Below are 12,229 nucleotides of genomic sequence, written 5' to 3' on the forward strand. Positions count from 1 at the left end.
ACCCGCTTTATTCTCACTAGGGTCACGGGGGTCGCTTGAAGCCTATCCCAGCTACTTATGGGTGAAGGCGGCGTACACCCTGGACATTTCGCCAGTTCATCGCAGGGCTGAACATACAGAGACAAACAACACACTCACATTCACACCTATGGACAATTTAGATTAACCAATTAACCTATCAAAGCATGTCTTTGGATTGTGGGAGGAAGCCAGAGTACCCGGAGAGAACATGCAAACTCCACACAGAAAGGTCCCACCCCCCGTCGACTGGTGTTGGAATCGAACCCAGGACCTTCTTGCTGTGAGGCACGAGTGCTAACCACTGCACCACCATGTCGCCCATATATACCTATGCATTTTTGACTATTTGCGGAGTTATTCAACGCCATTTGATTGCATGTCAATTCACGCCAAGATCTCCAGTTCAGATTACCCCAACCTCAGTGCGTGGGACTTGATGCATCGATTCACGTTGGACAGGGTGCTAAAAATGACGTGAACATGCACACGGAAAACTTATAATGCATATAGATAACACGCCAATTAAAAGTGGCAGTATACTTACGCGAGTCATGTTGTATTAACTGAACATAAACCAAATGTGTCCATCCACTGTCATTAATCCAATTCCATGGGTTTTACTAGTGAAGCAATGTTGTAGAAGATGACGGTGTTTCCACGGTAACTACAGAGCCTCTGAACGTCCAAATGGGTCATATCTGATGACCATGAAAAGATGACAAACTGCATTTTACACCAATTATTTACATGGATTGATAGGATTAGTGGATCAACAGGTATTAAATATTTTAGTTCAGTAGATGGTTTTGGTCACCAGTGGGTGTGGGTCTTTATGGGTTAAATACCGCATGATATGTGCACTACAAACTAGGGCTGAGTGATATGGCCACTAATGTTATCATGATAACAAAACATTTTCCTATCACTCAGATCCACGTTTCTGTCAAAGGCTGATTTTTTTTGTTCTGAGCAGAGAGTTAAAGGCACCAAAAAAACCAACTAATTTGTCCTTTTCACCTATATTTTTCCTGTCAAATCCTTGTAAAAACAGTGGAACATTATAGTAAACTACAAACAGACATTTGACACAAACAATTACACTATATAGACAAAAATATTAGGACACAAAACCTCCCTCCAGTTTACAGAACTTCCCATTCCCGTTGATTTAAAATACTATCATGATAAAATACTCATAACACTTACTGTTAATAGTACTGTGATAAATGTCAAATCAATATTTCTTTTAAGTTGAAAGGCAGATTTTTCTTACGGAGTACAAAAAAAGTACCCCCCGCCCAAAAAAAACCCAAAAGAAAACAAAAAAAACCCATTTAAACCAATTATAATGAAATAAAAATCTATGTTTGTGAAATGTACATGTTTTAAAGTGTAAATGACAATATAACCAATTTAGCCCTACAGACCAAATAATTGTTTATTGCGATGATAGTTAAATCAATATAAAAATCATATAATAACATCTGGCATTACCATTTCACAGGCTAACCCCCTGTTTGCAATGAAACACCTGAATTCATTGTGTCTCAGTATTTTTGTCCATATACTACAGAAATGGAAAACCTTTCGTTCATCATCAAAATGTGCATAAGTAGAATTAAGTAAAACAAACTGAAAAAAATTCTGTACGCATCGTAGCTGCTGATGTAAACAAAATAGTAAGAAAAATGTCACAAGATGCCAACATATTACAATCTATCACGTAAGTAATACTAATCAACTATTAAAATCAGTTCTGTTAAATTTATGCCACATTGTGTAAATCTAATAATAATGCCAACACCTTGTGTAGCGGAAGAGCCTTAGCATTATATCTGTTGCCTTTTGTTCTTTAAAAACTGGACACGACATGTTACATGATTTAAATATACAAATACCACTACCAGGGTACTGAATCAATGTGTAAAATTAAACAAACAAAGATAAAACAGGTCAAAAAAATAAATTGAACATGAATGATACGAGTTAAATGTACAGACTCAAATACTGAAATACTGTACCAAGGTAGAAAACCTAAACAAACCACTTGTTCATTTAATGAAATCATAGTAAAGAAGGAATGGGATAAAAAAAAAAAAAAAGTATTAAATATCACATACAGTATACTATACAGCACATGGAGACAATTATCACGATTATGTAAAAGAACCAGTTACCTCGAAACACTGCAATATGACAACCATGTCATCATTGCAATAAACATCAGTTTTTAGTTTTTTCAGTTTAGTGATTTATTCCGAACATGCAATGAAACCTAACATATATGCACTTGCAAAACATACATAACAATACAAATATCAAGAATCACAACAATCCCAGTCAGAAGAAAAGCATAATAATTCCACCTACATGCCCGAAAAGGGGTGGGAAGAAGTACAACTTATTTAATCCCACCCCCTCTCCCTACAATATTATTAATAATATATGTCCCTCTTCCTTTTACATTACTCTTCTATATTTATATATCTATTCACACACACACAAACACACATACACACACACTCATTCATCCATATACACATACAGGGTGGGGAAGCAAAATTTACAATGAACATTTAGTTGTTTTTTCTCAGCAGGGACTAGGTCAATTGTTTTGAAACCAAACATATATTGATGTCATAATCATACCTAACACTATTATCCATACCTTTTCAGAAACTTTTGCCCATATGAGTAATCAGGAAAGCAAATGTCAAAGAGTGTGTGTTTTGCTGAATGCACTCGTCACACCAAAGGAGGTTTCAAAAATAGTTGGAGTGTCCATAAAGACTGTTTAGAATGGAAAGAAGAGAATGACTATGAGCAAAACTATTACGAGAAAGTCTGGAAGATACTATTAAAGAAGAATGGGAGAAGTTGTCACCCGAATATTTGAGGAACACTTGCGCAAGTTTCAGGAAGCGTGTGAAGGCAGTTATTGAGAAAGAAGGAGGACACATAGAATAAAAACATTTTCTATTATGGACATTTTCTTGTGGCAAATAAATTCTCATGACTTTCAAGAAACTAATTGGTCATACACTGTCTTTCAATCCCTGCCTCAAAATATTGTAAATTTTGCTTCCCCACCCTGTATATACGTTTATACATATACACAACATACAAATACACATATAATCTTTTACCAATGCCTTTCTTAGGTGTGCTAGCTTATAAATAAACAAATAATAACTAACTCAAGGAAGGAAATATATACATAAACAATAGTGAACATATGATGACAATTAATAAACCCCCTCCCTATATCTTGTGAAAAACATGTTCTTATAAGTGTTTTTGAATTGTCTTATGTTTGAACATTCCTTGTGCTCCTCCCTCACATCAACAAGATAATTAAGTTCAAGGTGATATATTTGACTTAAACAGTGAAGCTTCAATTGGAAAAAAAAAAAAGGCAGCCAAAAGTACATCTCAGATCATTAATGCTCAAAGATTCTGATATGGCAAAACCAAACCAAACTATGCACACAGATGCATGTACAGTGCACACATAAGTGCAGGAGGATGATCTGGATTCAGCCCTTTTGTTTCCAGTGCGTCCCAAATGCCAACAGGTCACCACATGGCCTCTGCAAAATGTCACTGTGTCAGGCCACAGCGATTGATGATGGCGCTCTCATTAAATGTGATCAGGTCAATTAACCTTTTGTCTGCAGCGATCAAGCCGGACCTGGACACCACTTTGCCCTCGGCCCCTCAGCTGCACGTGTTTCTTGTATGTACATGTGTCTGAATAGATATGCATGTGAATGTAAATATACTACAGTTTGTTCTTAGCCTGAAGCTGCCATCTTAGTGCATATAGCACATCTAGGTGGCATCATCTGCATCATCAGTGGGTTTTTCCCTCTCCTCTGCCTACAATCACATACACTGAACACAAAGAAAACACTGTGAGTTAGTTGTGTGTTTGTGAATGAAAGCCTCAGCTGCAGCTGCTTGGATTCACCTGCTTCTTAGAGCACTAACTCCTCCTAGTGGAACGGCAACATCAACCAGACCTGTCATGTACCAGCTATAAAATACAGTCTGTTACTTCTGTGTGAAATCCAAATAAATAACTCTTACAACGCACTGTGATTAGATTTACATCAGATTTGCTTATTTTTAAGATTTGTGACACAAAAACATGCATAGGTCTGAGAGCACAGTCAGCGTAAAAGCATTTAGTGAAATTAGCTTTGGTCACATCAGTCCAGGTATCTCAGTGTTTTTACAGGAAGGTTGTGCCCTCTTGTGGAAAAAGAGTTCATCACAACCAGATGAGAGGGACTTTATGGAAAAATGTATGTAAATGTTTTGATAGACAGTTGTCAACTCTTTAAATGAATTGAAAACTATTTTATTAATCAAAAAACATTTTTTTAAAGAAAGAAGAGTCAAAATTCTCAGATTTCAGCTTAATATATATGAATATTTTGTGTTTTTCTCTCCTTGTTTATGGAAGAAAAGTGAATATGTTTGAGTTTTGGATCAAGACATTTGAGGAAGTCATCTTTGGTCTTGAGGAATCACTTTTTCACCATCATCTGACATTTTAATGATAAAACAATATAAATAGTCAGTTGCAGCCCTTATTAAATGCTTGACAATTACATTTAGTGACATTTAATAATAGGTGTGAAACATTTAGTTACTAGCAACAACATGGATACAAATTTGTGACAGAATTGAGGGGTAGATGACGTATAGGAAATAGGGGTGTAAGAAATTATCGGTTCTGCATTATATCGCGATATTTCTTTTCATGATACTGTATCAATATTAAAAAGGTACTGTATCGATATTTTTAGGTATTTATTAAAATGCAGATATGGAGGAGGTTTATTTTTGTTTTTCTTTATTGTTTATATCTTATTTATTATAATTTAACACTGTTTTATTAAACAATGGTTATTTGAAGCATCCTAAAAGCACCTTTTACTGTCTGAGAGAGGCAGATGTTAGTTCCTTTGTTGGGACTGCATGAAAATAATGTTAGTTCTGAACTAATAGAATATGAACATTTGAACAGGATCTGAAACTGTAATGTCTGTAAAACAGAATTTAAGTTTGAAAAGAGGGAGATTTTGTGATACAGCATTAGATCCTGTTGGGATCAAATAAAAATGTATTTAGTATTAGTGCAGATTTCGGGTGTAATTCAATTCTTTAAGGAAATAATCATTTGGAAAAAAAAAAAAAAAGAAACAAACAAAAAATTGCCTTTTTAACAGCATCAGGATATATTGTGACATATCGTATCGTGATCCTAGTATTGTGATTTGTATCGTATCGCCAGATTCTTGCCAATACACAGCCCTAACAGCAAAGCATTTGTCAGCTAAATTATTTCACAATTCGATGGTTTTTGATGGACACATGATAAATTGCATCATTTTTAACCTCACAACTGTTTCCGATGCATGAAACCAAAACTTCTACATGTGTTACAGTCCTTTTTACCATTTCAGTAGACGTCTACAGTTGGGGGAAATCCCTCACATCCACACCTCAACAGCCTCATTTCAAGCACAACATTACAACTCCTGCTAACCTGTTACAAAAATATATCCTTTCCTGAGCCTCGCTTCCATCTCCTTTTCTTTCTGTTGCATACTCTCTAACCAAGAAGAGGTTTTGGCTTGGGTCCCTTTAAAACCGCAGGGTAAAAATGTACAACAGTAACCCTTCACGGGCTCCATTTCCTCCTGTGCGTCTCCTGGATAGGGTTATGACAGGGGCAGTGGGCTGGGGTGGGGGCCGTACAGTGTACACTCAGACTGTGGAAACTGTCTTTGATCTGCTGGACTTCTCTTTTTTTTTTTTTTTTTTCCTGCAGCGGAGGTACTTCCGGATCTTCTGCTCACTTTCACTTTGCGTCATCCTCAACACTGACCAAAAAAAAAGGAAGTTTATACAACCTTGAGAGAAAAACCCCAGAACCCTCCCCCCTTGAATATGACTCCTGTATGCATGCGGCTTGTGGCTGTGCTGGAGCTGGCCGCATCTCAGCCGATACCCTGCTTAAGTACAGCTCCCTCTACCCTGGGTTTATTCCAGACAACTATAATGGGAAATGTTTTTCCAGCCTCCAAGCTTCCCGGAGCAGTGCACAGTGCATTTTAATGTGTAGGTATGTGTCTTAAAGCCCTAAATGGAAGCAGATGTTTGAGAGTAAAAGTTTACATAGGGCTGTAATCAAGCGAGGGATTTTTTTTTTTTTTTTTTTGTATTTTTCTTCTCGTAATTCGAGTCTATTTTTCTGTCTAAATGAGTCTGGTGCGCTGCATTGTGCGCATGGCTGAACTGTGCCGGCTTGTGCTGAGCTATGCAGCCACATATGGGAGTGATTACAGTCCAGTGTTTATCAGACCTCACTGAGGGACTGACTGTACGGCTGAATAGAGCACAGCAGACCCGGCTATTGTGCGCCATTTCAATTTCCCAGCTAAAACCTTCTATGGAAATCAGACAAAGAGACAGAAAAAAAAAAAATACAAAAATGTATTGGGGGTGGTCAAATTTTATAAGGAGAGGAAAAACCTCTTGAATTGCTGCATTACAGCGGTCGACATCAGCATCAAGGCGGCTCTCATCTTCACTCCGAGTTGACCTTAACGGTTAAATAATGTTTCACAGTAAAGCAGAGGAGTGCCTTAAGTCAGCAAAATGTCACCTAGTCCATCAATTCAGCCTCCCACTTGGGGGTTTATGACAGACTGGAACACAGAAGGAGACCCCGGCAGCCTTGCCTATCACAAGCAATTCCACTGTGTCTCTTACAGAGCACATCAATAAGGTGCAGTCCATGTACGCTTTGTTAGTGTATTCTCAGATCTGAAAACACACAAAACATGTCTGACATTAAAAACACATGCTCTTAATTCTTATACCACTTTGAAGCGCACTGTAAAGGCTTCACCAGGAAACCACACAAGGACAAACCCTAATACATATTTCCTTCTCTTTTTTTTTTTTTTCTTTTTAAAGCGCATATGTTCAAAACTCCCTTGTACGTTCATTTACAAAGTATGTAAACGCTGCACGCTGTAATTCGGCTACATCTGGATCCTGTCTTGTGCCAATCTGACAAGCAGCAAGCTACAGCACAACCCTCTTGGCATCTGCAGTTGCAAAACATTGTGGATTTGGCAGAAAAGGGGTAGTTAATGAAGACACTGATAGCATTTCAAAGCAAATGCACTTAAATGACCTCTGGAGTGAGGAGTTCAAGGAGGAAAGGAGGATGGCAGGGCAAAGGGAGTGAAAGAGTGCTTCAGTGGCTGCAGGATTTATTTTTACTCCTGCAGCCGTGGTGGCAGGGTGAAGTTATCGCTGCTTTATGAGATGCTTTTTGTTTACAGTCTGTGAGAAAGGAGGGGCTGGGTGAGGCCATTAATGACTGGCACATATTGCGAGGCCCTCTTATCCGGGTTGTCAAATACAATCTTTCCTTCCTACATTGTACACAGGCTTCTTATCTGAACATATTTGTCAGGTGTGCTTCAAAATAACAGAGCGGAGTAACATGCTCTAAACACACATTGGCCTGCTTTAGCTTAATGATGAATGGGCCTCTCTCTTTCTCTCTCTCTCTCTCTCTCTTTCTCTCTCTGGTCCAGTAACACACTCCGACTGCTCTCTGCCAGCGCATGCCTTTCCTTAAATGAACTACAAATGTTCTGTTATGGATTGACAAGCAATGAGGTTAGTTTCCACCACTCCAGAATTTGCTGATGCTGCCACTGGTTTCTTAGAAAGTGAGACGCCGACTTGATTTCTGATCCAGCTTTATCAGAAAACATCTCTCTCTGGTCCTGTGATTCGATTTACTGCCAGCGCCTGCTAACTTTTACCATTCACATAATTTCTCTCTTAGTGTCGGGTGCTAGGTTTGCCGTGTAATGTTTGTTCTGCCCGTTCTTGGTCTGAGCTGAGTGAGTGATTTCTTGGCTCCTTCAAGTGTCACCGTGCAGCCCAATCTCATTCACACACCATTAGCCGAGGTTTGCAGAGAGCACAGGCAGAGCTGTACACACACACACACACACACACACACACAAATACACACAGAGATGACAGGCTCAAAGAGACACGCCACAATTGTTATGCTGAATAATGAAGGGAACACCACTGGATGCATTGTTAGAGTACACGCAGACTGTCCTTGTGATTTATTTTCAGACGAGCCCGAGACGAGATTGGAAAGAACTTGTCTAAAGTTGTGTGCACTTGCTTGTGCATTGACATAATAGGGACATGTGTTGACACATGCACACAGAGGAGCAAGTCGATTCCGTAGCAACACAAACATATGCTGCATGAAATGGGCAAAGACAACCACCTGCAAACGCCAACCTCCAACCCTGGAAAGGAGAGGAAAATGACCAAATAATTGGTTCCAGTTGTCGATTTAACTTTTCTGCTTTCACCTGCAACTCTACAGCTACCTGCTGTCAGAGTGAATACATGCCAAGTGTTGGTCTGCTGAGTTCGTTAGATAAGGATTAGTCACGAAGAAACACTGTCCAAAGCCCAGTCTGAAATAATAATGCGATGTGATGTGATGTGTTTATCCCTAGGCAGATTAGCTTGTGGAGATTTGTAGAGATCATGATAAGTTTACAGTATTAATTTCTCTGAAAGATTGGGAATAATCTCACATTTAGATTTCAATTTGTAGATTTCATTTCACATTGGAGAGCTCTTGTTTTGTATACAGAGATATCTCTCACAGTCAGACTGTGTCTGTAGCTCCGGGGGGAGAAAAAGAGGGCAGATCAGTGGGCAGATAAAGCTACCTCCTGACATACTTCCACATGAAAACATATGGAAACACTTCAGTCTGTGTGTCTGTGAGCACGTGTTACTATGCATGTGAAATCCTGCTCCTAATAAACTGTAGATTTGTATTAATCCGTGTACATGTAGTAAGTCTGTATAATCCTGCATCACATTATGCATCTGCAGTGAAATGAATTATACACAGACTTTGTCCTCTCAGCGACTGCTCTTTACTTAAGAGTGTTTCATATCCCCTCCTTATAACAGAGAATCTATTTCTCCATGCAGTAGCACTTGAGGCCCCGCTCTGATTGATTGTCTGTTAAACTGCTAGTGTCTGAGAGACAGGCTGCCAGGAAGCCTTACAGTGACTCTGGGTCTACAACACCCATAATGGGAACAAACTCCTCCACTGCAGAGGATAAATCAGACTAATTAAGAGAGATGCGTAATTTGAAAGTAAGTGCTTGGCACAACGCTGGGTAAATCTCACCCCCACATGCACCGTGCACCCACGATGCAATACAGTACAGTACAGTACACACTTTTACTGGGAAGCTGACAGCTGGCACCGTGCAGACATCTCTAAAACACATCACACACACACACACAACTCGCAGACAAAGTTATCAGGTGTAAGAGCAATGAAGCAAGATTCATACATAAAATGTGCTCTTCGGTACACCCCCACAGATTGTCTTGAAATAGGAGATTAGAGTGGAGGTGTGAGCAGACAATGATAACACCAGAACAATGCAATCAAGATAATGACAACACCGCTTGTCTTTTGACGTACAAGTAATTATGCTCAAAACAATCTCTAACCCGAGTCTGACAAAAGGATCCCCCGCTCAGCGGACTGTGAACACTGACGTATTGAATACAGAGGTGCAAACAGCAGTGACACCAGTAAAACTGAGTGGGTTTATGTGACCCAGGGAAAACCACAGTGGTGTGTTTGGATATTAGACCACACAGATGGGAGGGAGGGCATGGGACTGACATCCAAACAGCTTTGGTGGCATCAGGACACACACACACACACACGCACAGTTGGCATCTTCCTGCTGGAGCTGCTGTCATATCTCAGAACCCTCCAGGACAGGGGTGTCAAACTCATTTTAGTTCAGGGGCCACATTCAGCCTAATATGATCTAAAGTGGGCCGGACTAGTAAAATAATGTAAATAAGAGGTTATCAACTTATAAATAATGTCAACACTAAAGTTTTCTCTATGTTTTTGAGTAAAAAAAAAAGCAAAATTCCGTAATGAAAATATTTACATCTATGAACCGTACTTGAACATAACATGAACAAATATGAACCTGAAAATTCTTAAGAAAAATCAGTGCAATTTTAACAATATTATGCCTCAGTTTATCATTTATACATGTGCATCACAACTTACAGATCACAGTGGATTTACAAATACACAAAATATTTGGTAACAGGCAGAATATTGGTACAATTCTGCATACGTCTCCTAAGACATTTCATATTGTTCGTATTTGTTCAAGTTATTCACATTTTTTGTTAAAGTACAGTCTGTAAATATAAACAGTTTTGTGTAATTTTACTTTTTTTACACTAAAACAAAGACAAAAAAAAGAGCATTTTTCATTATTTACAGGTTGTTATGATTGTATTTTACTGGTCTGACCCACTTCAGATTGAATTGGCCTACAATGATTTTCACATCCTTGATTGTTAACATCTTCATTATAATATTTGCATTTCACAAATTCATCCGAGGCCGGATCAGGGGCCGGATTAGACCCTTTGGCGGGCCGGTCTTGGCCCCCGGGCCGCATGTTTGACACCTGTGCTCCAGGAGGTCTGCCAAAATCCTGGTGACACACAGAGAAGTCATGTGGCTCGCATCTTCCCAGACCTGTACCTGGTCTGATCTGTGTGTCACCTGATGATCTGCGTGGACCCGCAGGTGTCCAACCCAGCTGCGCCTCAGTGGAGCCGGTCTGAAGATCACAGGTGATTCCTCTGCCACTTACAGGATTATTTTCCCCACGGCCACTGTGGCACTGTAGATCTTGCCCTGATGTTGACAAACTGCGTCCTGCCACTAAAAAAGCAGCTTTGTCAGTATTGCAGAGTCAGGTGCGGACGAAATGGATCCGTGCGTAAAACATGGACGCACGGAACTGAACAAAAAAGATGTCATAGTGGCTACACTGTGGGAAACAGGAGAAGGCTACAGACTATGAATATGCATCTGGATACCGGATACGGCTCGGGGTATCCCCTCATCTATGCGTACGCACGAGATCCCGGTTTAAACCACCGTGGAACACAAGGTGACACACTGGAAACTCATCGTGTCTCCGCATGTAAAGGGACACTTCTCGGTACCGGAGCGCAGTTTCTGTGGGATAGCCATTTTGACCGCCCCGTGTCCCAGACAAAAATGAACCCCCTTCCTTAAAAAAATTAATACATTAAAAAAAATAAATAAACAAAAAGGCACCTACCTGGTAATCTCGAAGCTGCAACCTTTCCGAAGGAGCAAGGCTCTCTTCCGCATGATGCCTTTGTCTCTGCCGAGGTACACATTTTTATCTGAATTCATGGGTGCTGGATGAGCAGGTAGGACTCAAGGGAACAGCACAGCTTTCTTTTCCAGGGAGAGAGAGAGAGAGAGACAGGAGGGGGGAAAAAAGTCCCAAAAAAAAAGAGGAAAAAAATGAAGCGCCTGGGCTGCGAGAGGCGGAATACAGACGAAAAGGGCAGGCTGGCCGAAAGAGAGAGGAGGGGGAAAAAAAATCCACCTCAGCCGAGCAAAGGAAAGTGATCTTGCAGAGTTTCCCCCCTCAGGCTTGACCAAACACGACGCGCTGGAGCTCAGAAGTGCATGTTGTTGTCGGGTGCGGGTGTCGGTGCGTGGACCTCCATGCGGGCTGCAGCTGCGCCTGGGTCTGAGCGGACTGTGCGAAGACGAGGCTCCGGTCCACGGATCCGGTCTGTGTGGAGCCCACGGCGCTCCTTCAGCTCCAGCAGCCCGGCAGTGAGTGGCTGATCGGCAATGACTTCATACACAGATGGAGAGAGAGAGAGAGAAAGAGAGAGAGAGAGAAAGAGAGAGAGAGAGAGAGAGACTCTTTCATTTCAAAATTCAAGGATGTGGATAACTCCTGTTTTTTGTGGACATGCTGATGAAACTTTAAGCCAGTGTTTTTCAACCTTGGGGTCACCTGGAATTCAAATGGGGTTGCCTGAAATTTCTAGTAATGGATAAAAAAAAAAAAAATAATAATAATAATAATAAAAATAATAATAATAATAATAAAATACCTTACAAATAAAAAAATATATGGTGAGTTGAGAAAGACAATCCCAAAACATAAAAGACAAACTGTGAAGCTGAAACTGAAGCACTGTGGTTCTGTTTATCTGTCAAATGTTCATT

The 12,229-nt window shown here is 40.1% G+C and overlaps 1 protein-coding gene across 4 annotated transcripts in view; it reads right to left on the minus strand.

The window, feature by feature from the left end:
- Positions 1-11,842, minus strand: part of garnl3 (GTPase activating Rap/RanGAP domain like 3) — a 141,266-nt gene extending 129,424 nt beyond the window's left edge. For 3 of the 4 annotated variants that reach the window (XM_030149735.1, XM_030149738.1, XM_030149734.1), the window contains exon 1: positions 11,295-11,392. In XM_030149735.1, the coding sequence (XP_030005595.1) occupies positions 11,295-11,392 (98 nt within the window). Of the gene's footprint in view, positions 1-11,294 lie in introns of all 4 variants that reach the window. The other variant, XM_030149739.1, reaches the window with a different exon arrangement.
- Positions 11,843-12,229: the final 387 nt, after the last annotated feature.

This window comes from Sphaeramia orbicularis, chromosome 12 (genome assembly GCF_902148855.1).
Source record: "Sphaeramia orbicularis chromosome 12, fSphaOr1.1, whole genome shotgun sequence".
NCBI classification, from domain to species: Eukaryota; Metazoa; Chordata; class Actinopteri; order Kurtiformes; family Apogonidae; genus Sphaeramia; species Sphaeramia orbicularis.